Below are 23477 nucleotides of genomic sequence, written 5' to 3'. Positions count from 1 at the left end.
CAAATCTAAAAGTCCCCTAAACGGACACATCAATAAACAGATTCAACAGAGGAAAATCAGGGTAAAATGGAGAATCCGGATTTCCTTCTCCACCCAGATACCTGTTTGTTCTTTTAACTTCTGCCACTGAAATATCAGGGGGTCTTGTGGGATGTTTTTCAATGTACGGTTTTACCCACCTCTGTGGGACCCACCGTAAACCCAGGGGTGTTGATACACAAGCGTATCCTCTTCCCCATGTCACTAATTTGTAAGGACCTTCAATTTTTCCACTCTCAGGGTCTCTCATCAACACTGGTGGATGTTCCTTGAGCTTGTGTTTGCTATGAGGGGAGAAATGCTTAACTACTGGGGGGTTTTGATCTTCCATAGAACAATTTAAAAAATTGAGAGTGAACAGGACTTTGCATAATCTTTCCTGTGGTGTTAACTTTACTTTGTCTTTCCATTGATTTTTCAAAACTGTTTTGAGTGACTGGTGTGCTCTCTCTACTATTGCTTGACCTGTTGGAGAGTGGGGGATTCCTGTCTTGTGTCTCACTCCCCATTCTTGCAAAAATTCCTTAAACACTTTCGAAATATATGCTGGTCCATTATCTGTTTTAATTTCTTTAGGGATTCCTAGCACAGAAAAAGCTTGCAACAGGTGCTTTGTGGCATGCACACCTTTTTCTCCTGCATGGGCTGAGGCAAAAATTGCTCCTGAGAAGGTATCAATAGATACATGTACATATTTTACCTGTCCAAATTCAGGAATGTGTGTTACATCAGTTTGCCACACTTCACAGCTTTCAAGTCCTCTTGGATTGACTCCAGCACCCAGGGATGGCAGAGCTGTGTGCTGACAGTGGGGACATGTGGCCACAATGGCTTTGGCTTGATCTCGTTTCAGATTAAACTGTCGAATCAAACCTGGTACATTTTGATGAAACATTTCATGGCTTAATTTTGCCTGTTGAAACAGGTCAGGGAGTCTGGCCAGCCCAACAGGGGCAGCAGCCAGGGAATCAGCTCTGTCATTCCCTTCTGCTATGAAACCAGGTAATTCCGTGTGCGACCGGGTATGCATAACAAAATAAGGATGTTCTCGATGGGACACTGCATAAATCAATTTTGAGAGTAATTCAAACAAAGTTCTGTTTGAGATCTCCTTGAGGACTGCATTCTCTGCTCTGGAAACCACTCCTGCTACATAAGCTGAATCAGTGACCAAATTGAATGGTTCTGAAAATCTCCCAAATGCTCTAACCACTGCTGCTAACTCAGCAATTTGAGGGGATCCTTCTACATAATCAATATCTGATTCCCACTGCTGCGTCTGAGGATCCTTCCAGGTCATTACTGACCTTCCAGATGCTCCAGAAGCATCAGTAAAAACAGTCAAAGCCTCAAGGGGCTTCTGACTCCTCTTATCTTTTGGTACCAAATTAAATTTTGAATTAAACAATTTGTGTGCAGGGGCATGAACTGAAATCTGCCCAGTAAAATTCTCCAGAGCAATTTGCAGGGTCTCTTGATTCCTCAAGAGGTGCTCAAACATTTCCCTGGTCATCTTCACTGAGGAGGTTTCTTCCTCAGAGAGACTTAGGGGCAAATGTATACATGAAAAATCACAACCAGCAAGTTCTCTTATTCTCAGCCTGGCCTTTCCAACCAGCTGGGCCATTAATTCCTGTGGCCTTGTAATATTTTTGGATCGATGGTGACTGAGAAAGACCCACTCTATGATAATCAAATGGTCTTTCTGGTCCTTGTCCCACTGAAAAATCAACCCCTGAAGGTGTGGCAATTTCCCCATTACAATAAATTTGAAAGGCAGCTCTGGATGGCATCTATGTGCCTGTCTCTTCTCCATCATGCTGCTTACCTTCTCTAAAGCATCCTTGGCTTCTGGAGTCAGTGTCCTTGGAGCACTCAGCTCATCTCCCCCTTTCAATAAATTGAAAAGAGGGGCTAGATCATCAGTGGCAATGCCTAGCCAAGGCCTAACCCAATTCAGTGTTCCACATAGAGAGTGCAAGTCGGCTAAGGTTTTGGGATTGCTGTTAAAAGCCAATTTCTGAGGAACAATTGTTTTTGCAGTGATTTCCAGACCTAGGTATTTCCAAGGAGGTATCTTTTGTACTTTTTCCTCCTGAAGGGTGAGTCCTGCAGTTGTTAAAACTTCGGTCACCCGGTCCAGTGTGGACTGGAGCAGTTTTTCCTGGGGGGCACACACTAGCACATCATCCATATAATGCAGGATGATGGCTTCCCCCATCTCAGCTCGCACAGGGGATAACAAGGCAGCAACATACCATTGACAAATCACAGGTGAATTTTTCATCCCTTGAGGGAGGGATTTCCAATGAAACCTTCTCATTGGGGCTTCTCTGTTGAGGGAAGGCACAGAAAAAGCAAACCTGGGGGCATCGATAGAGTCTAGAGGAATTTTGAAAAAGCAATCTTTGATGTCAATCACAGCCAATTCCCAATCTTGAGGAAGCATGGCAGGAGACGGCATTCCTGGTTGAAGAGGTCCCATGTCCACAATGACTTTGTTAATTTCTCTCAGATCATGAACCAATCTCCACTTGTCTTTCCCTGGCTTTTTAATGACAAACACAGGGAAGTTCCAAGGGCTAAAAGTAGGTTCAATATTGCCTTGGGCTAATTGCTCATCTACTAACTCGTTTAGCGCCTTTAATTTCTCTTTACTCAGCGGCCACTGGGGTATCCAAATTGGGGAATCTGTGGTCCATTCTAGTTTTTGGGTCTGGCGCTTCTCAGTGGCCGCAATCAAAAATCCCGAGGTGTTTTCGGAATTTCAATGCGGACTCCCCATTGGGACATGACATCTCTTCCCCACAGGGGAACCTGGAAGTCCGTGACAATGGGGCGAATAGATGCTATTTTCCCATCAGGTCCTCTAATCTGAATGGGTTCCTTAGATATCTTGGCCAATTGGGCTCCCCCTATACCTTGGATGTGGTTAACCATCGGTTGCAGTTCCCATTGCGGTGGCCATCTCCTTTCAGGGATGACAGTCACATCTGCTCCTGTGTCTATCATGCCTGTCATTCCCATGCCTTCACTACCTTTTTTCAAATGGCATGAGATGATGGGTTTGTTTTCTCCCACTGCTTGAGCCCAGTAGATCTGAGGTGCTACATCATCTACTGGGATCCCTGATGGAATGGGAATAGCTTGAGCAATTACTTGCCCTTGTGCCAGGTAGAATGGTGGGTTGATGCACCGTGCCAAAAGGATGAGTGCATCCAAGTCAGCTGAAAGAGTGACAGGAGAAATTTCAATCTCTGGGGGTGTGTTTTTTGTGTCCCCAATAACAAGAAACTTACAATTCAGGTCGGGGGTCAGTTTTTCCCTCAGCGGGTCAACGGAAACAACCGTCCAGTGGCGAGATCTAAAAAAATGATCTTTCACAGTAAACAATTTGAGAGGTAATTTTGGCTTCCAAACCTCACAACCCTTGGTGTTATTTCGGTGGCAGAAGTCAGACCTGTGAGAAATGTCACATTTAAGAGTGTTATCACATTCAATTTTCCCTCCACCTGTGACTTCTATTCCACTTGTGTCTCTGCGCGGAATAGACTCGCGCTGTGTATCTAGTTTTTTTGGTTCTGAGGACCCCCTCCCTTTTCCCAGTTTCCCTGCCCTTGCTTGTTAGGATATGGCACTTGGCAGAACTTTGCAAAATGTCCTGGCTGTCCACACCGATGACAGGTGAATGGTCCCTTCGGCTTGGCTGGCGATGGCAGAGTAGGTACAGCTGTGGCTGCAATCCTTCCTGGGGTTCTTTGGGAATCCTCAGTCCTTGGCATTGAAGTGCTGATTACATCCGTACACATCTCAATCAAAGTTGTCAAGGTCGGTGGTGGATCCTTCGGCAGCACCCGAATCAGTGCTTTTCAGGCTTCATTCGCATTCACTCGAGCCATTTCCAACAGCAAGTCAGAGTGCAGGGTGGTATTCTGCACTTGTCTTTCAATCTGTACCTTTAATCTATTCACAAAATCTACAAATCTTTCATCAAAACGTTGTTTAACTTGAGCATAGGGAACAACAGATTCAGAAAGAGGAATATTAAAAAATGCTTTCTCTGCAGCCTTCTGTATTTTCTCTCTAACTCCTTTTGGCAAATTTTGGGCCTGGTCAATAGGTTCGCTCCAATCACCTTCCCCACATAAATGATTCATGGTAATTATTTTACCCCTTTCATCTAAAGCTTCAGAATCACTGCTCAGTAATTCTCCCAAAAGGGTTTTCAACAATCTTTTCCAAGCCCCTTCCCAGAGCAAATATTCTCCTGGGGATAGAAGGCAGGAAAACAAATCCTTCAAATCATGGGGGACGAACTGGTTGGAGGAGAGGGTTGCCTTTAAAAGACTTTTAAAAAATTGGCTTTCCTTTCCAAACTCTTTTGCTGCTTTACATAATTCCATTTTCAACCGAAATGACATTGCATTCCATTCTGGTAATGCTCCTCCCCTCCCAGAAGTTACAGGTGCTGCAAAGAAGGCAGGCCTTTGTTCCTGGTTTGTCCCTTCACCCCCTCCCTTCTCCACACTGTGTGAGCTGGAGGGAGTGACCTGGGAGCCAGCAGCAGAGAGAGGGCAGGCAGGGTTGCAGGGGGGATAGGAGGGGTCAGGGGTGGGGTGCCTTGGGAGGGAGACACCCCTGAGGGGTGGGGCGGAGGCAGAGGAGGGAGGGTCTGGAGGACCAGGAGGGGGGAGGTCTTGAGGGAGGAAAGGGTTGAAGGGGGGAGGGGAAACAAAGGGATTGTGGGAAGAAGAAGCAACCTGGGGGTCGACCATGTGCTCACCACCATTTTGAAGTTCCTGGGCCCTTTGTGTAACACTTGGGGGGAGACTCACCATGTGGTCTCCTCCATCTTGTGTACCCAAAAGATCACCAGGAACAAAAGGAGAGGGATGCTTAGGATAAAGAGGGGTAGGAGAGGGAGCTGGGATGGGTTTTAGGGAAAGGTTTCCAACAGCTTGGCCAGAGCTCCTGGAACAGGGGTGCTGAGAGGACTCCCCCAGCTTAGGGTAACAGGGTTGAGGTAAAGAAACAGGGTTATCAGGGTTAAAATTGAACAACCTTTTTTCTTCTTTCTCAATAAGGGTTAGTCTAATCAAAACAAACAAATGGATTACTTTCTCTGCTGAACTATCTCCAGCATTCACAGATTCAGTCAATTTTGTCCCCACTCTGTTCCAAAAGGAAACAGAAGTTACATCTGCAGGAGACACTTGAGGAAAATTTAAAAAAACCCAATTCACTAATTTTTTCACTTTTTTCTTAGAAAATGGTTTCTCTCCAATTTGCAAAATGCCAATCACTTGATTAAAAATCCCCCTTTGTGCTACAGACAGTCTTGCACCCATCTCTGTGATCTCACCTGTCCATCGCAGCTATTTCACCAACGGCTCCAAACTGCTCTGCATCCAGAAGTTTCACCTGGGATGGGACTCTTCTCTCACCCACTCCCTCTTCACCACTTCCCCCCTTTGGGGAATTCAGTCTTCAGAATGCTCCTGCCGTTGTCTCGCTCTCAAAAGCAGCCCCTCGGTGCACAGGGGTTCTTGCTTTTCTCCCCAACACGTCTTCCACTTAGAACAGCGAAGAGACGCTTCTGGGGTAGATGTCGTCCCAGCGGTGGTCAGAATCTCACCTTCCGTGGCTCTTCTGTCCCCTTTATTGTGGGACAGGCCAGCCTCACGTTCTGGGCGTCATCTGACTCGATCTTCTCGAGTGTGGCCCGGCTAGCTCAGTGATGAGGTTTCTCTTCACTCGAGTTTCGAGCCAGCATATGTTTGTGGGGTTCACTGATTTTCTTCAAGAATTCAAGTCTATAGAGCGAGTAAAGAAATCAGGGGGGGACTCTCTCTCTGGTTTGCATTCCACAGTTTATTTCTGTGAAGGGGAATCCAAAGGACGAGAGACAAAGGATTTGGGGTCTGGGGGGTTTCTTTTAACAGGGTTTCTCGGAGGGTGGGAACATCAGAGAAAGAACCAATTATTTTTCTCAGTTAGTACATCTTACAAACTTTCTACAAATCAAGGTTACACACATCAAGATAAGAAATAACAGACACCAACTTCTTCAAATGCCCACAGAGGTGTACGAGTATTCTCCACAGAGGGACAGAGGGGGAGAGAGGGGGGGCTTGGTTTCCTGGCAACACAGGGGGGAAAGAAAGGGAAGGCAAGGTAAGCATGCTCTCTCAGCTTCCATAGCTCAGAGGCATTCTGGGACAGGAAAACAAAGTTACAAACTTCCGTGTTGGAAAGAAGGGTCTCTCTTCTCCTAACCCCGTGCTTTCCTGGGCTAAAGAAACTTCAAGCAGCTGGAAATGCCAGCAGGGTCTTCTCTTTACTCTATCCGGCCTCTCACCGTGGTGCTGAGGAGAGAAACTTCAGTAACCATGGTAACTTGACGCCAGGTAAACAATTAGGAGAAAGTGAAGCTGGGGGGGGGAAAATCACAACTAAAAAATGAGAAAAATACATTTCAAGCTATCAACTACAACATCTATGCATTCAGTGAGCGTCCCAATTTCACATCTTTTATTGAACATTTTGGTTCTGGGGGTAAATTGAATTGAGATACATTCGTTTTTAAAGGTATCAATGCCATTGCAGTTTGTACTTCTCGAACAGCTTGTCGGGCTGTCCAGTCTGCTTTCCGATTTCCCTCATGAATTTTGGAGCTTCCTGATTGGTGAGCTTTGCAGTGCATGATTGCTACTTGCTCCGGCTTTTATACTGCTTTTATTAATTGCAGGACTGCATCTTGATGTTTAATGTGTGTGCCTTGAGGAGACAGCAGTCCTCTTTCTTTCCACAGTGCCCTGTGTACATGCACCACTCCAAAAGCATGTTTTGAATCACTCCAGATATTTACTTCGTTCCCTTCACTCAGCTCTAATGCCCTGGTTAAAGCAACCAGTTCTGCTCGTTGGGCAGATGTGTTTGCTGGTAAGGAACAAAGCTGGATTCAAAAGGTTAGCTGTCTTTAGTGTGACATCATCCTGCAAAGTTGGGATTAACTGGAATTTCATCATTCTGCTTGGAGATAGCCAATGGCCCCCTTTTGTTCTAAAACAGTGGTCACCATGTGTGGCACATAGACATCTGTGTGTCTACCCATCGTGAGTTTCCTGGCTTCTTGGATCAGCATCACGGTGGCTGCAACTGCCCGCAGGCATGAAGGCCATCCGGCACTCACGTTGTCAAGTTGTTTGGAAAAGCAGCCTACCAGCCTTTTCCAGCTTCCCAAATGTTGGGTCAGCACTCCCAGTGCTGGGTGTGATCTTTCATGCACAAACAGCTGAAAATCTTTGGGTAGATCAGGCAATCCTAACGCAGGAGCTGTTGTCAATGCCTCCTTCAGTCTGAGGAAGGCCTCCTTCTGTGGTCTGCCCCAGGTAAGCGGTTGTGTCTTCTGGGCTTCATACAGGGGTTTTGGAATTAGTCCACAGTCCATGATCCACAGGTGGTACCACTCTGTCATCCCAAGGAAAACTCACAGCTCATGCAGGTTCTGGGGTTCTGGAATGGCACAAATGGCTTGAATACGATTAGTACCGAGCTTAGATTGCCCTTGTGAGATTTCACACCCCAGATAAATCACAGTCTGCCAGGCAATTTGTGCCTTTTCTTTAGACACTTTATATCCTCCCATTCCCAGCGATTTAAAATTTCAATTGTTACCTTTATGCAGTCTGTTGAAATGTTAAACACATCTCTGCTGAGTGGTGGAAAAGAAAGATTAAAATTCCTTTCCCCAAGGCAAAGACAAACCTAGTGTGACCAGATAAATAAGATTTGAAGCCATTTTAAAGTTGGTCTATTTTGGCAGCAGCTAATCCCAGGCAGGGCAGAGTGTGAGTGTAATTGAGAGGCAGAGTGGAATTGTCCCGGTGCCTTCCCCAGCAGCTGTGGCGAGGGCAGGCACAGAAAGGGCTGAAGCTGCAAGAGTGAGAGCAAGGATTGTCCCGCAGTGGCTGGAGATGGCAAAGGAGGGTGGCCAGGCCGAGGATTTGAGCAGAGGATCTGTGGGCAGGCCCAGGGGCTTCCCCCGCTGGGGAGCCCTGGCTGCTGCTGCGTTGCCTTCAGTGCAGGCTCAGGGCTGGCCTGTTTAATATTCCCTTCCAATTCAGATTTCTGAGTCTGGAAGAGCCATGGCTGGGGCATCAATCATTTTATTTTTTTAATTTTGCTAAGTTTTTTTCTCTTTCTTATGTCCACTGCATAACATTGAGGCTATCTGGGGCTAAGAAAGTCACACAATGCTCAGGCTAGAACAAAGAATCTTCAGTCCAGCTTCTGCAGTTCCTTAGTTATCCTAAGAATTGTTCCAGCTCCATTTTTGTCCTGGGAAACATTATTTCTGAGATTGCCTGAACCCTCTCTGAATCAATACACCACAGTCCCTCAGTCAAAAAATGTCCCAAATATTTAACCATTTTCTCTACCATTTGCCCTTTCTTTTTTTTCAGATACTCAAAGCTGCTTTTTCGCCTGAAAATGAAGCCATTTCACAGAGGCTTCCTCTCCCTCTTCTCCTTGTTTTTCTGACTGGAGCAAGTCATCCACATCCTGCATTAAGCCAGTCCCTGGGGGTGAGGTCAATTCCTTTGATGTTTCCTGCAAGGCTTGCCCCAGTCAGGCCGGTGCTTCCGTGCATCCCTGCAGAAGGACCGTCCATGTCTTGAGCATTTTCCCTTCTACCTCTTGTTGCCAGCCCAAGGCAGAATTGTGTTTGCATCCTGTGGAAGTGGGCAGATCCCCAGAAAGCATCTTTTGCATCAAGTTGTGAATGGCAGCAGTGTGAGGAGGGCCCCTGGTTGAGGATGGTGTAAGGATCTGAGAGTGTGGGGTGCCTCGGTTTCATCATCTCGTTTCTTCTTCTTGGGTCCTGCAGCATTCTGTGGATTCCATTGGATTTCTTGTTTGGCAGGACAGGAGCATTCTAGGGAGCCATCCCTGGCTCCCCCAGCCGTGCCTTGAGCAGGACTCCCAGACAGGCTGTGAGCCCTTCCTTCCCTCCCTTGGAACAGGGGATTGCTTTTCGACACCTCTTGTCCTGGTTGCTTCAGGGAAGTTTGGAGAGGCTCCATATCTAATTTTGCCAATTTCCCTGGGGCTGCCCACACTTGTGGGTTCACTTCAGCCTAGGCTCTGCCAGACATTTGACACAGAGGTACAACAGAACCAGCCTCTGTATCACCTTTTGCAACATTAATTTGCATTCCCAATTTAGCCATCGAATCCCTTCCCAGTAAATTACAATCACAATTGTGAACAAATAAAAATTCCTGCATTTCAAACCTATGCCCCACATCTGCTAATAGTGGCTGAATAAAACACACCCACTCATCTTTCCCACTTAGTGCCTTAATAATTAAAATATTCCCTAGCACCTTTAGGTGTAAGATTCTGAGTGGATGGAGAGGCCCCTGTGTCCATCAGGAAAGGTCTCCTCTGGATCCAGAGCCACCCTGGATGTTCCCAAGGGCTGCAGTGTGGTGGGTCCCTGGTGGAATGGGAGCTGTGAGACCGCTAAGAATCCGTGTCCATCAAGGGCTGGACTTGCTGGTGCTGAGGGTGCTCCTGTCTGTGCTTGCAGTGTCCTTGTGCCCTGCAGCTGGAAGGCTGATTCCTTGCCAGGGGCTGTTTGGGTGGGCTGTCCCCTGGCCAGGAGGGCAATGCCTGTGCCAGGTGCTTGTGATTCTTAAAAGATCATCTGGATCCTTGCAGGTCTAATCCCCATTTCTGAGCTGTTCCTTCCTGGTGCTGGCTGTGCTGAGGCTCCCCTCCCCAGCCCATATCCCAGAGCCGGTCCCTGTCCTGCCGCAGTGTCCAAAGGCGGCCCCCCCGGCGGGCAGGGCCGGCAGCTCCACGGGGCCGGGCAGCGGCCGGGGCGTCCCGCAGCCTCCTGGGGGCCGGGGGCCACTGCCGGCCCTGCCCGGGGGGTGCTGGGGTCAGGCAGCGCCCGGCGCTGAGCCCCGGCTGCCCCACAGCCCCGGCCCGGCCCCACAGCTCCCCACAGGCCCCCAGCCCGTGCTCCCGGTGCCGCAGCTCTGCGCCCGCTCCTGCCGCTCCCAGCTCAGAGAAACCCCCTGAAATCCTGACCTCCTTCTTTTCCTGTCCTGGAAAACTGGGATACAAAGGATCCGATGATAAGAGCCTTCTGAAAAACATCCCAATCCTCAGTGGTTTTCTCTTCCTCTTCTTTTCCATCATCTTTTTTCTTACCCCATAGATTCCTCCTGCTGCTTCTTGCCTTAAGGACATTCCTGCACACTCCCCTTCAGCCAATCCCTTCCCAGCACACCAACCCCATCCATCCCCTGTTGTCTAAATCCCTTCTGGACTTCCCTTATTGCCCCCCTGGGTGTCCGTGTCCTTAATTCCCTCTGGGAGAATGTGCAAACGACCTCCACATGCTCCCAAGGGACCCTTGAGAGATATTTTGGGATCCTCATCCCTTTTGCTGGGACCCCATTGTGGCTTTCCCTTTTGTCCCCTCCCTGGGTGCCCTGCCATGTTTACTCCCCGAAGATGCCACTGTAGTCACTGCTGAGATTTTCAGTGCTCTCTCCCTGCCGACTCTTGAGAGCCCCCCTGATCCGTCCCTCGTCTGTCTCCTGCTCACTCTCGGGTACCCAATCAATCCCCGGTGCCGCCGCCAGCCGAGGGAGCCGATCCCCCAAACTGGGTGAGGCACCTTCAGCTGCACTCAGTGCCCGCCGGCCCGGACGGTGGAAGGAATTGCGGAGGAGCCCCAAGGTGTGTGGAAAAATTGACATCCCCAGAGGTTTCTGTCCACAAGGAAGACAGAGGAGTCCTGTAACAGTAATTTCATTTATAAAAAAGGGAGAGGCCATGGGATAATTTCCATGGTGTCTCTCCTGTTTTTGGCAGACACAGCCTCCTTTTCATCCTAATTTTCTTGGTCACATCTCCCTCTCCCTTTCCCCTTTGGCTGAAGTCCTGGAGAGGTACAGACTTCCCAATGCACCTCCTACATACCCCCTTAATATGCACCCCACTTTTGTATAGCTAACGATATTGATGGCTGCGTTAAGTCTTTGTTGTTCTTCTGGAAGTTGATGAATTTAGCAGGACCTTGGCTGAGCAGCAGTCTGTGTCATCAATTCATAACATTTATGCAACTGATGGCTCCTCCTGTCACTTCCTTATGTCCACGTCCCTGGCCCTATGTGCCGTGAGGTTGACGGGATCAGTTTGTAAAGAGCCTTTGTTGTTGTTCCTTTGCTGGGGTTCCCCCGTTTTGGGGCCATCCCCCCTGGAGCAGGGTGTCCCCCCTTGGTGCAGGCGCAGGGCTCAGGCAGGGCTGAGGCAATCAGAGCGCGCGGCGCTGATGACTCATCAGTGTCCAGGCAGAGCCGCAGCTGCCAGCGTTCCCCAGCTGGAGCCCAGCTGCGCCCCTCTCCCCCGGGCCTTGGCGCCCCCCTTGAGGGGAATTTGGGGAGGTGGGAGGGGGGAGCGCCAAGGCCGGGCCCCCCCGCGCTGTGGTGGCGGGAGCGGCTGCAGTGGGGAGCGAGTGCGGGCGGAAGCGGCCGAGAGCCCAGCGCTGCCCCAGGCCGAGCTGGCCCAGCTCCATCCGTGCCCCTGCGGTGGGATGCTGTGGGACTGGGGGGGAAGAGGGAGGCGGCAGTGGGTGCTGGGCCTGGGGGCAGGAGGAGAAGGGAAGGAGAAGCAGGGCTGATGAACAAAATGGTCAAAATATCTATCTCGGGTTTTACAGAAGAAGGAGGAAGAGGAGTGTGAGCAAGAGTTGGGACACAGGAGGAGAAGGAGGAGCAGGAAGAGGAAGCAGCACAAGGTTCCACCCTCCCTGTATGTGCAGTTCCAGGAGTGTTGCCCTGCCCACCGTCAGCAGGTGACTGGACAGAGAGATCCATGATTTTGATGGGGCTGAATCTTGGTGTTTCTGAGTTTTATTGGGATAAATGTTGCTGGTTTGCTTTTTTGCAGGGGCTGAATCTTTCTGTTCTGGAGGGAGTTTTGCCTGAATTTGGTGTTTGGGTAGTTTTTGATCAGTGTTTTGATGTTTGGAGGATGTTTGGGCTTGGTGTTTTAGAGATTCTTACATACACAAGATCCCCAATGACTTTCTGAGATGAACTTGGGCAAGGAGCAACCCCCAGCCCAAGGCGCTCTCCTCTCTTTTTTCCTCCTAACCAGGAATTTTCCTTCCCAAACCGTGTCCAGATGGAAGAGAAGGAGGAAAAGCCCTGGAGATCCCGCACGAGGAGGGGCTGCAAACCCAGCCCAGGGAGCTGCAAGGAGGAAAAATCCCCCCAGTGCCAGGAACACGGCCAGAGATCCAGCCAGAGCTCAGAGCTGGGGGAGAAGCCCCACAAGTGCTTGGAATGTGGGAAGGGCTTCAGGTGGAACTCTGAGCTGCTCCAGCACCAGAGGATCCACACTGGGGAAAAGCCCTACGAGTGTGGGGAATGTGGGAAGAGCTTCAGCCGGAGCTCCAGCCTTTGGAAACACCAGAGGATCCACATGGGGGAACGACCCTATGAGTGTGGGAAATGTGGGAAGGGCTTCAGAGAGATCTCTAACTTGATGACACACCAGGTGATCCACACAGGGGAACGGCCCTACACCTGCTTGGAATGTGGGAAGAGCTTTGGGCAGAGCTCTGGCCTGAGAACACACCAGCTCATCCACACTGGGGAGAGGCCCTACGAGTGTCCCGAGTGTGGGAAGAGGTTTCAGACCAGCTCCAATGTCCTCAGACATGAGCGGATTCACACAGAGGAGAGGCCCTTCCGCTGCCCCGACTGCGGGAAGGGCTTCCAGTACAACGGCCACCTCACCGTCCACCGGCGCATCCACAGTGGGGAGAGGCCCTACGAGTGTCCCCAGTGTGGGAAGAGCTTCTCCAGGAGATCTAACTTAGCCCGACACCAACGGAGGCACCAGTAAGGGAAGCCCTGCGAGTGCCCCGAGTGCGGGAAGAGCTTCGTGCGCTGCTCCAGCTCCATCCCCCATGGGAGGATCGGCGTTGGATGATCCCCAGTGACCCCCGTTGGGCAGAGCCCTGGTGATCCGTGGTCCTGGTGATCCGTGTTGGGAAGACACCTGGCTGGGAGGCTCCACATCTTCCTGGCTCCCTGTGGGCATCTGGATGAAAGCAGGGGAATGAAAATCCAACAGGATACAGAATGACAATGGGAATTGTTGACTTTCAGTCCTCAAGAACCTTTTGCCTCAGGAGCTGTGTGGGCAGAGAAAAGGGGGTGACACTGGGCTTGGGGGGCCCAGAGGGGAGCACACAGGCTCTGTGGCGGGGGAGGACACGACCCCTGGGACCCCCCTCACCTTCCTGCACAGGCAGAATCCGAGCCCCAGCACCAGGAAGACAAAGCCCAACATGGATTCCCTGATCCCCTCGGCATCTTGCTGTGGGTGGTGTTTCATGGCATCCCTGGGGCATCTGCAAAATACAGGACCTCCAAAACCTTTCACAGACACCCCAAGCCCCTCCAAGCACCCTCCCAGTCTCCCCCAGTCCACCCAGGACCCTCTGAAACCTCCTTTGGAGTCACTAATTTTAAACAATTAAGAATTTTAGAAAAATTGGAGATCTTAGCTAGAGATAGGCCTTGCTGGAACTAGTTCAAGTTAATGATTAAGTGAGAAGCAGGATTTGAGATAATGAATCTTGGTCTTAGGTAAAAAATTACTTTTCATTGTATGTTTGTTCAGCTGTACTTATAATGAGAGAAGAGAAACTGATCAATGGGTTCAGGAAGATCACAGACCTTACATCTGGAAACCCATTTCAAAGTCACAAGGGAGGAAACTGGAGTTGTTCCAAATGTCATTTGTAATGTCAGCCATTGTAAAGGTAGAAAGGTGAGAGTGAGGAAGAGCGGTTTTCCTTCATCTCTTGATGACCCCTCCTCACCAAAACGACCCCCTCCTCAAATTACACAGCCAACAACGCAGGTGTAATGACATTTTAAACTGATTACCATGCATTTTAATCCAAAGTGGAGCACGGGAGGTGTTAACATTATACTTACGTATTAGTATTTTGGATATTTAAGACTTTTGTAAATAAATAGACACTGGAATCTTTTGTCAACTTGCAGTGTGTATTAAGGGGTGACTCCTGCACTCGCCCAGTGCTGTGATTAAACATCCACTTTGTAACTTTAAACTGTTGGAGAGGTTTTTTGTCCATTAACAGATTGATATTGATACTGGATCAATATCACTGTTTTGGTAAATGACTCCCAGTCTCTTCCCAGCCTCCCCAGGACCCACCAGAGCCCCTCCTGTTCCTCTCAGGATCCCACAGCCCCCTCCCAATTTCTCCCCACTGCCCCAGGACCCCCAAACCCTCTCCCAGTCCCTTCCCAGCCCCACCAGGACTCATCAGGAACCCTCCCAGTCTCTTCCCAGCACAACCAACCTCATCCCAATCCCTGATTTCCAATCCCCAATCTCCTTCCAGCTCCTCCTGTTACCTCTGTCTCTCTTTTCTTTGCCTCCTTTGGGCTCTGTTCTCTGTGGATATATCTTTTCTCTAGTCTCTCAGCCTTCTGTGGGCTGAATTCGCTGTAGATACAGCTTTCTATAGTCTCCCAGCCTCCTCTGGGCTGAACTTTCTGTGAATACAGCTTTCTATAGTTCCCCAGCCTTCTCTGGGCTGAATTCTCTGTGAATACAGTTCTTCTCTAATTCCCCAGCCTCCTCTGGGCTGAATTCTTCTGGGATCCTCCCTCGTGGGGAGTTCCACTTATCTCAATTCTCATTATTTGAAGTAAACTCTCGAGCTCCTTAGAATCTTGTTTCTCGTGTTTATTGTAGGATCCTTACAAAAGTTAACAGGTCTCTCTAGGCTGGTTACAAGGTTAATCTTTGCAATTTGGAACATTTCTTTCTTCTGATGGTACAAACAAGGCCTTGTGGCACACTTCATGTCTGATACACAAAATGGCCCCGAGCTACGCCGTTCTTTTATCTTTATACCTATTTTTATCCATTTAACAATAGGCACGTATATTATTTTTCTTAATGACCCAATGACCCATCACCTCTGTGATGCACTGCGGCATTTTCTATCCAATTACTAACTACTACCCAAAAACCTTTAGGAGAAGAACATGAAGAAGAAAGAAGAAGGACAAGAGACAACACCCTAAATCCTCCATCTTGTCTCCTGTTCTCTAAACTACTTTTTCACCCAGTGATTTAAGAAGCTTTCTAATCTACATACCTACCTTTCTTATCTAACTTTAACATTTGTTTTCATGTATCACTATGAAAACATGCTCATGAATTTCATATAATATGAAATTCAGTGTTCTCTTGAATCCCAGAACTAAACATTAAAAGCAAGGGCACACAGTCTGTATTTCAGACTCCAACACCGGGAACACCCTAAACCTCCATTCCCGGGCAGGGGAACCCCCCTGAGTCCCATTTTGGGTCCTGTGACCCCCCTCAATCCCCTTTCCCAGCACCGGGACCCACGTGTACCCCCTCATCTGGAACCGGCACCCCCCTGAACCCCGATTCCCGGGCATTCGGCTTTTCCCAGACCCGAGACCCGCCCTTTTCCTCGGCTTTTGGACCCCCGGATCTCCCAAATTTCGGTCTCCACCCCGTTTTCCACTCCCGCCGCTTCCCGAAACGGGGTCCTAGAGGGTCCCAGGGGTCTCAGCAGGGATCCAATGGGATCCGGATGAACTCCCTGGAATTCCCCTTTCCCCGCGTCCTCTCCCCCCACCGCGTTCCCTCGGTCACTTTCTCTTTCCCGTCTCCCAAACTGCGTCCCCGGGATCCGCCCGCCTCTCCCCGCCCCAGCCCCCCTTTCCCGTCACCCAGGGACCCCCTGGACCCCCATTCCTGCCTTTCCCAGCTCCCAGACCCCGCTCTCCTCAACCCCAGGGACCCCTGGACCCCCTTTCGTGGTCACAGGGACCCCCTGGATCCCCCATCGCGCCTCTCCCAGCCCCGTCCTTGAACCTTGGACCATTCCCGGCTCTCCCGGTTCCGCTTCCCGACCTTTGGACGCCCCCAGACCCCCAAATCTCTGCGTCCCCCCAGTTCTCCACCCCCTGCGCGTCCTGTGGGGGGGTCCTGGGTGATCCCAAGGGGGATTCAGGGGAATTCCCAGGGTTTCCTCTGTCCCCTCCCCGCGCTCTCCCGGTCACTTTCGCGTCTCCCAGGCTGCGGCACCGGGATCTGCCCGGGGACCGGGGACTGTCCCCGGCACCGGGACCCCCCTGAGCCGCAATTCCTGGGCACCGGGAACCCCTGCACTTCCATTTCCGGGCGAACCCCCCTTCCTGGGCACAGAGACCCCCTTGAACGTTCATTTCGGGGCACAGGGAACCCCCTGTACCCCCTTCCCCACCCCCAAAAACCCCTGCACCCCCTTATCTGGCACCTGGAACTCCCTGAACCCCCATTCTCGGACACGGAAACCTCCCGGAACCCCCATTTCTGGGCACCAGGACCCCCCATTTTCAGGCACTGGGACCCCTTGAATCCCGGAACATAGGAAGGGACCTCCCTGAACCCCATTTCCCGGGCACCGGGACCCCCTGAACTTCCATTTTTGGGCACCAGGAACACCCCTGAGCCCCATTTTGGGTCCTGTGACCCCCCTCAATCCCCTTTCCGAGCACCGGGACCCCCGTGTACCCCCTCATCTGGAACCGGCACCCCCCTGAACCCCAATTCCCGGGCACTGGGAACCCCCCGCACCCCCTCCAATGCACTGGGACCCCCCTGCACCTCATTCCCGGGCATCCCGCCCTTCCCAGACCCGACCCGCCCTTTTCCTCGGCATTTGGACCCCCCCGGATCTCCCAAATTTCCGTCTCCACCCCGTTTTCCACTCCCGCCGCTTCCCGAAACGGGGTCCCAGAGGGTCCCAGGGGTCTCGGGGGGTCTCAGCAGGGATCCAATGGGATCCAGATGAACTCCCTGGAATTCCCCTTTCCCCGCGTCCCCTCCCCCCACCGCGTTCCCTCGGTCACTTTCTCTTTCCCGTCTCCCAAACTGCGTCCCCGGGATCCGCCCGCCTCTCCCCGCCCCAGCCCCCCTTTCCCGTCACCCAGGGACCCCCTGGACCCCCATTCCTGCCTTTCCCAGCTCCCAGACCCCGCTCTCCTCAACCCCAGGGACCCCTGGACCCCCTTTCGTGGTCACAGGGACCCCCTGGATCCCCCATCGCGCCTCTCCCAGCCCCTTCCTTGAACCTTGGACCATTCCCGGCTCTCCCGGTTCTGCTTCCCGACCTTTGGACACACCCAGACCCCCAAATCTCTGTGTCACCCCAGTTCTCCACCCCCTGCGCATCCTGTGGGGGGGTCCTGGGTGATCCCAGGGGGGATTCAGGGGAATTCCCAGGGTTTCCTCTGTCCCCTCCCCGCGCTCTCCCGGTCACTTTCGCGTCTCCCAGGCTGCGGCCCCGGGATCTGCCCGGGGACCGGGCACTGCCCCCGGCACCGGGACCCCCCTGAGCCGCAATTCCTGGGCACCGGGAACCCCTGCACTTCCATTTCCGGGCGAACCCCCCTTCCTGGGCACAGAGACCCCCTTGAACGTTCATTTCGGGGCACCGGGGCCCCTCTGTACCCCCTTCCCCACCCCCAAAAACCCCTGCACCCCCTTATCTGGAACCTGGAACTCCCTGAACCCCCATTCTCGGGAATGGAAACCTCCCGGAACCCCCATTTCTGGGCACCAGGAATCCCCTGAACCTCCATTTTCAGGCACTGGGACCCCTGGAACCCCGGAACATGGGAAGGGACCCCCTGAACCCCATTTCCTGGGCATCGGGACCCCCTGAATCCCCATTCCGCTGCACCAGGACCCCCTAAGCCCCCCATTCCTGGGAACGGGAACCCCCCTGCACCCCCTTTCCCACCACCGGATCCCCACCAAGCCATTATCTGGCACCCGGACCGTCCTGAACCCCGATGACCAGGAAGGGACCCCCCCCCGAACCCCATTTCCTGGTCACCGGGACCCCTCTGCATCCCCTTATGCAGCAGCGGGACCCCCTGAACCCCCATTCCGCTGCACCAGGACCCCCGTGCACCCCCGAACCCGGGACTGGAGCCCTCCCAAACCCTCCATCCTCGCACACCGGGACCCCCCTGTACCCCCATATCCAGCACGGGGATCCCCCTGCAGCCCCATCTCCAGCACCCCCCACCCCCTTTCCCGCCCCTCCCCCTCTCGGAGACCCCAGCCCCCACTTTTCCTTGACCCCGGGACCCCCTGAACCTCCGTTCCTGGGCATGGGGACCCCCTGCACCCCCTTCTCCGGGACTGGAACCCCCTCCTGGACCCCCTTCCCGTGTTCTGGGACCCCCCCGCCCCCCGTTCCCGGCCATCCCGCCCTTCCCAGACCCCCGAGCCGCCCTTTTCCTTCACCTTTGCACCCCCAGATCTCCCAAATTTCCGAGTCCCCCCAGTTCTCCACACCCGGCGCTTTCTCAAGCGGGGTCCCAGGGGGTCCCAGGTGGTTCCCAGAGGGCTCCAGGGCGGCCGCAGCGGGGATCCAGAGGGATCCAGAGGGATTCTCTGGAATTCCCCTGTCCCCTCCCCCCAGCCCCGCCTCGGGCTCGTCCTCTTCCGCGTCCTAACCTGAGAACCCGGGATCTGCCCGGCGCCCGGTGACGTCACTGACACACCGGGCTGCCATTGGCGAGCAGGAAATAGCTGCGCCAATGGCGGGGCAGGAGGCGGCTCTGTGGGCGGGGCCAGAGCTGTGGGCGGGAGGGACCAGAGCTGTGCCCGGGGCCGCAGCGGAGCAGCGCGATGGGTCCAGCGCTGCCTGTGGGGCTCCTTTTGGGGCTCCTCTTGGGGCTGCAGGGGATCCTGGGGGACTCGAGCGGCCCGCCGAGAGGTGAGTGGGACCCCCCGAAACCGGGACCACCCTGAACCGCAATTCCCGGACACCGGGACCCTCCTGAACTTCGCTTTCCGGGCACCGGGAACACCCTAAACCTCAATTCCCGGCCAGGGGAACCCCCCCTGAGCCATATTTTGAGTCCTGTGACCCCCCTCAATCCCCTTTCCGAGCACCGGGACCCCCGTGTACCCCCTCATCTGGCACCGACACCCCCCTGAACCACCATTCCCGGGCACTGGGAACCCCCGGAATTCCCTTATCCCGGACTGGGACCCCCCCGCACCCCCTCCAATGCACTGGGACCCCCCTGCACCCCATTCCCGCGAATCTCGCTTTTCCCAGACCCCCGAGCCGCTTTTTTCCTCGGCTTTTGGACCCCCCCGGATCTCCCAAATTTCCGTCTCCACCCCGTTTTCCACTCCCTCCGCTTCCCGAAACGGGGTCCCAGAGGGTCCCAGGGGTCTCGGGGGGTCTCAGCAGGGATCCAATGGGATCCAGATGAACTCCCTGGAATTCCCCTTTCCCCGCGTCCCCTCCCCCCACCGCGTTCCCTCGGTCACTTTCTCTTTCCCGTCTCCCAAACTGCGTCCCCGGGATCCGCCCGCCTCTCCCCGCCCCAGCCCCCCTTTCCCGTCACCCAGGGACCCCCTGGACCCCCATTCCTGCCTTTCCCAGCTCCCAGACCCCGCTCTCCTCAACCCCACGGACCCCTGGACCCCCTTTCGTGGTCACAGGGACCCCTTGGATCCCCCATCGCGCCTCTCCCAGCCCCGTCCTTGAACCTTGGACCATTCCCGGCTCTCCCGGTTCTGCTTCCTGACCTTTGGACGCCCCCAGACCCCCAAATCTCTGCGTCCCCCCAGTTCTCCACCCCCTGCGCGTCCTGTGGGGGGGTCCTGGGTGATCCCAGGGGGGATTCAGGGGAATTCCCAGGGTTTCCTCTGTTCCCTCCCCGCGCTCTCCCGGTCACTTTCGCGTCTCCCAAGCTGCGGCCCCGGGATCTGCCCGGGGACCGGGGACTGCCCCCGGCACCGGGACCCCCCTGAGCCGCAATTCCTGGGCACCGGGAACCCCTGCACTTCCATTTCCGGGCGAACCCCCATTCCTGGGCACAGAGACCCCCTTGAACGTTCATTTCGGGGCACCGGGACCCCCTGTATCCCCTTCCCCAGCCCCGAATTCCCCTGCACCCCCTTATCTGGCACCTGGAACCCCCTGAACCCCCATTCTCGGGCACGGAAACCTCCCGGAACCCCCATTTCTGGGCACCGGGACCCCCCTGAACCTCCATTTTCAGGCACTGGGACTCCTTGAACCCCGGAACATAGGAAGGGACCCCCTGAACTTTCGTTTCCTGGGCACCGGGACCCCCTGAACCCCCATTCTGCTGCACCAGGATCCCCTTAAGCCCCCATTCCTGGGAACGGGAACACCCCCTGCACCCCCTTTCCCAGCACCGGATCCCCACCACGCCACTATCTGGTACCGGGACCCCCTGAACCCCGATGACCAGGAAGGGACCCCCCCGAACCCCATTTCCTGGGCATCGGGACCCCTCTGCATCCCCTCATGCAGCACCGGGACCCCCTGAACCCCCATTCCGCTGCACCAGGACCCCCGTGCACCCCCGTACCCGGGACTGGAGCCCTCCCAAACCCTCCATCCTCGCACACCGTGACCCCCCTATACCCCCATATCCAGCACGGGGATCCCCCTGCAGCCCCATCTCCAGCACCCCCCACCCCCTTTCCCGCCCCTCCCCCTCTCGGAGACCCCAGCCGCCACTTTTCCTTCTTCCCGGGACCCCCTGAACCTCCGTTCCTGGGCATGGGGACCCCCTGCACCCTTTTCTCCGGGACTGGAACCCCCTCCTGGACCCCCTTCCCGTGTTCTGGGACCCCCCGCCCCCCGTTCCCGGCCATCCCGCCCTTCCCAGACCCCCGAGCCGCCCTTTTCCTTCACCTTTGCACCCCCAGATCCCCAAATTTCTGTTACCACCCCGTTTTCCACTCCCGCCGCTTTCCGAAACGGGGTCCCAGAGGGTCCCAGGGGTCTCGGGGGGTCTCAGCAGGGATCCAATGGGATCCAGATGAACTCCCTGGAATTCCCCTTTCCCCGCGTCCCCTCCCCCCACCGCGTTCCCTCGGTCACTTTCTCTTTCCCGTCTCCCAAACTGCGTCCCCGGGACCTCCTGCACCCCCATTCCTGCCTTTCCCAGCTCCCAGACCCCGCTCTCCTCAACCCCACGGACCCCTGGACCCCCTTTCGTGGTCACAGGATCCCCCTGGATCCCCCATCGCGCCTCTCCCAGCCCCTTCCTTGAACCTTGGACCATTCCCGGCTCTCCCGGTTCTGCTTCCCGAAATTTGGACGCCCCCAGACCCCCAAATCTCTGCGTCCCCCCAGTTCTCCACCCCCTGCGCGTCCTGTGGGGGGGTCCTGGGTGATCCCAGGGGGGATTCAGGGGAATTCCCAGGGTTTCCTCTGTCCCCTCCCCGCGCTCTCCCGGTCACTTTCGCGTCTCCCAAGCTGCGGCCCCGGGATCTGCCCGGGGACCGGGTACTGCCCCCGGCACCGGGACCCCCCTGAGCCGCAATTCCCGGGCACCGGGAACCCCTGCACTTCCATTTCCGGGCGAACCCCCCTTCCTGGGCACAGAGACCCCCTTGGACGTTCATTTCGGGGCACCGGGACCACCTGGTACCCCCTTCCCCAGCCCTGAAAACCCCTGCACTCCCTTATCTGGAACCTGGAACCCCCTGAACCCCCATTCTCGGGCACGGAAACCTCCCGGAACCCCCATTTCTGGGCACCAGGAATCCCCTGAACCTCCATTTTCAGGCACTGGGCCTCCTTGAACCCCAAAACTTAGGAAGGGACCCTCTGAACCCCATTTCCTGGGCACCGGGACCCCCTGAACCCCCATTCCGCTGCACCAGGACCCCCTAAGGCCCCCATTCCTGTGAACGGGAACCCCCCTGCACCCCCTTTCCCACCACCGGATCCCCACCAAGCCATTATCTGGCACCCGGACCGTCCTGAACCCCGATGACCAGGAAGGGACCCCCCCCCGAACCCCATTTCCTGGGTATCGGGACCCCTCTGCATCCCCTTATGCAGTACCGGGACCCCCTGAACCCCCATTCCGCTGCACCAGGACCCCCGTGCACCCCCGAACCCGGGACTGGAGCCCTCCCAAACCCTCCATCCTCACACACCGGGACCCCCCTGTACCCCCATATCCAGCACGGGGATCCCCCTGCAGCCCCATATCCAGCACCCCCCACCCCCTTTCCCGCCCCTCCCCCTCTCGGAGACCCCAGCCCCCACTTTTCCTTGACCCCGGGACCCCCTGAACCTCCGTTCCTGGGCATGGGGACCCCCTGCACCCCCTTATCCGGGACTGGAACCCCCTCCTGGACCCCCTTCCCGTGTTCTGGGACCCCCTGATCCCGTTCCCGGCCATCCCGCCCTTCCCAGACCCCCGAGCCGCCCTTTTCCTTCACCTTTGCACCCCCAGATCTCCCAAATTTCCGGGTCCCCCCAGTTCTCCACACCCGGCGCTTTCTCAAGCGGGGTCCCAGGGGGCCCCAGGTGGTTCCCAGAGGGCTCCAGGGCGGCCGCAGCGGGGATCCAGAGGGATCCAGAGGGATCCAGAGGGATCCAGAGGGATTCTCTGGAATTCCCCCGTCCCCTCCCCCCAGCCCCGCCTCGGGCTCGTCCTCTTCCGCGTCCTAACCTGAGAACCCGGGATCTGCCCGGCGCCCGGTGACGTCACTGACACACCGGGCTGCCATTGGCGAGCAGGAAATAGCGGCGCCAATGGCGGGGCAGGAGGCGGCTCTGTGGGCGGGGCCAGAGCTGTGGGCGGGAGGGACCAGAGCTGTGCCCGGGGCCGCAGCGGAGCAGCGCGATGGGTCCAGCGCTGCCTCTGGGGCTCCTTTTGGGGCTCCTCTTGGGGCTGCAGGGGATCCTGGGGGACCCGGGCGGCCCGCCGAGAGGTGAGTGGGACCCCCCGAATCCGAGACCACCCTGAACCGCAATTCCCGGACACCGGGACCCCCCTGAACTTCACTTTCCGGGCACCGGGAACACCCTAAACTTCCATTCCCGGGCAGGGGAACCCCCCTGAGTCCCATTTTGAGTCCTGTGACCCCCCTCAATCCCCTTTCCCAGCACCGGGACCCCCGTGTACCCCGTCATCTGGAACCGGTACCCCCCTGAACCCCCATTCCCGGGCACTGGGAACCCCCTGAATTCCCTTATCCGGGACTGGGACCCCCCCGCACCCCCTCCAATGCACTGGGACCCCCCTGCACCCCATTCCCGGGCATTCGGCTTTTCCCAGACCCCAGACCCGCCCTTTTCCTCGGCTTTTGGACCCCCCGGATCTCCCAAATTTCCGTCTCCACCCCGTTTTCCACTCCCGCCGCTTCCCGAAACGGGGTCCCAGAGGGTCCCAGGGGTCTCGGGGGGTCTCAGCAGGGATCCAATGGGATCCAGATGAACTCCCTGGAATTCCCCTTTCCCCGCGTCCCCTCCCCCC

General features: G+C 55.0%; 1 protein-coding gene across 1 annotated transcript in view; it reads left to right on the top strand.

Moving 5' to 3' along the window:
- Positions 1-13211, top strand: part of LOC131588523 (zinc finger protein 883-like) — a 90433-nt gene extending 77222 nt beyond the window's left edge. The window contains exon 3 of the mRNA XM_058857418.1: positions 12456-13211. Within this exon, the coding sequence (XP_058713401.1) occupies positions 12456-12972 (517 nt within the window). The 3' untranslated portion in view covers positions 12973-13211. The remainder of the gene's footprint in view (positions 1-12455) is intronic.
- Positions 13212-23477: the final 10266 nt, after the last annotated feature.

Source organism: Poecile atricapillus, chromosome 26 (assembly GCF_030490865.1).
Source record: "Poecile atricapillus isolate bPoeAtr1 chromosome 26, bPoeAtr1.hap1, whole genome shotgun sequence".
Taxonomy (NCBI): domain Eukaryota; kingdom Metazoa; phylum Chordata; class Aves; order Passeriformes; family Paridae; genus Poecile; species Poecile atricapillus.
This window is presented reverse-complemented; position numbering and strand designations above follow the sequence as displayed.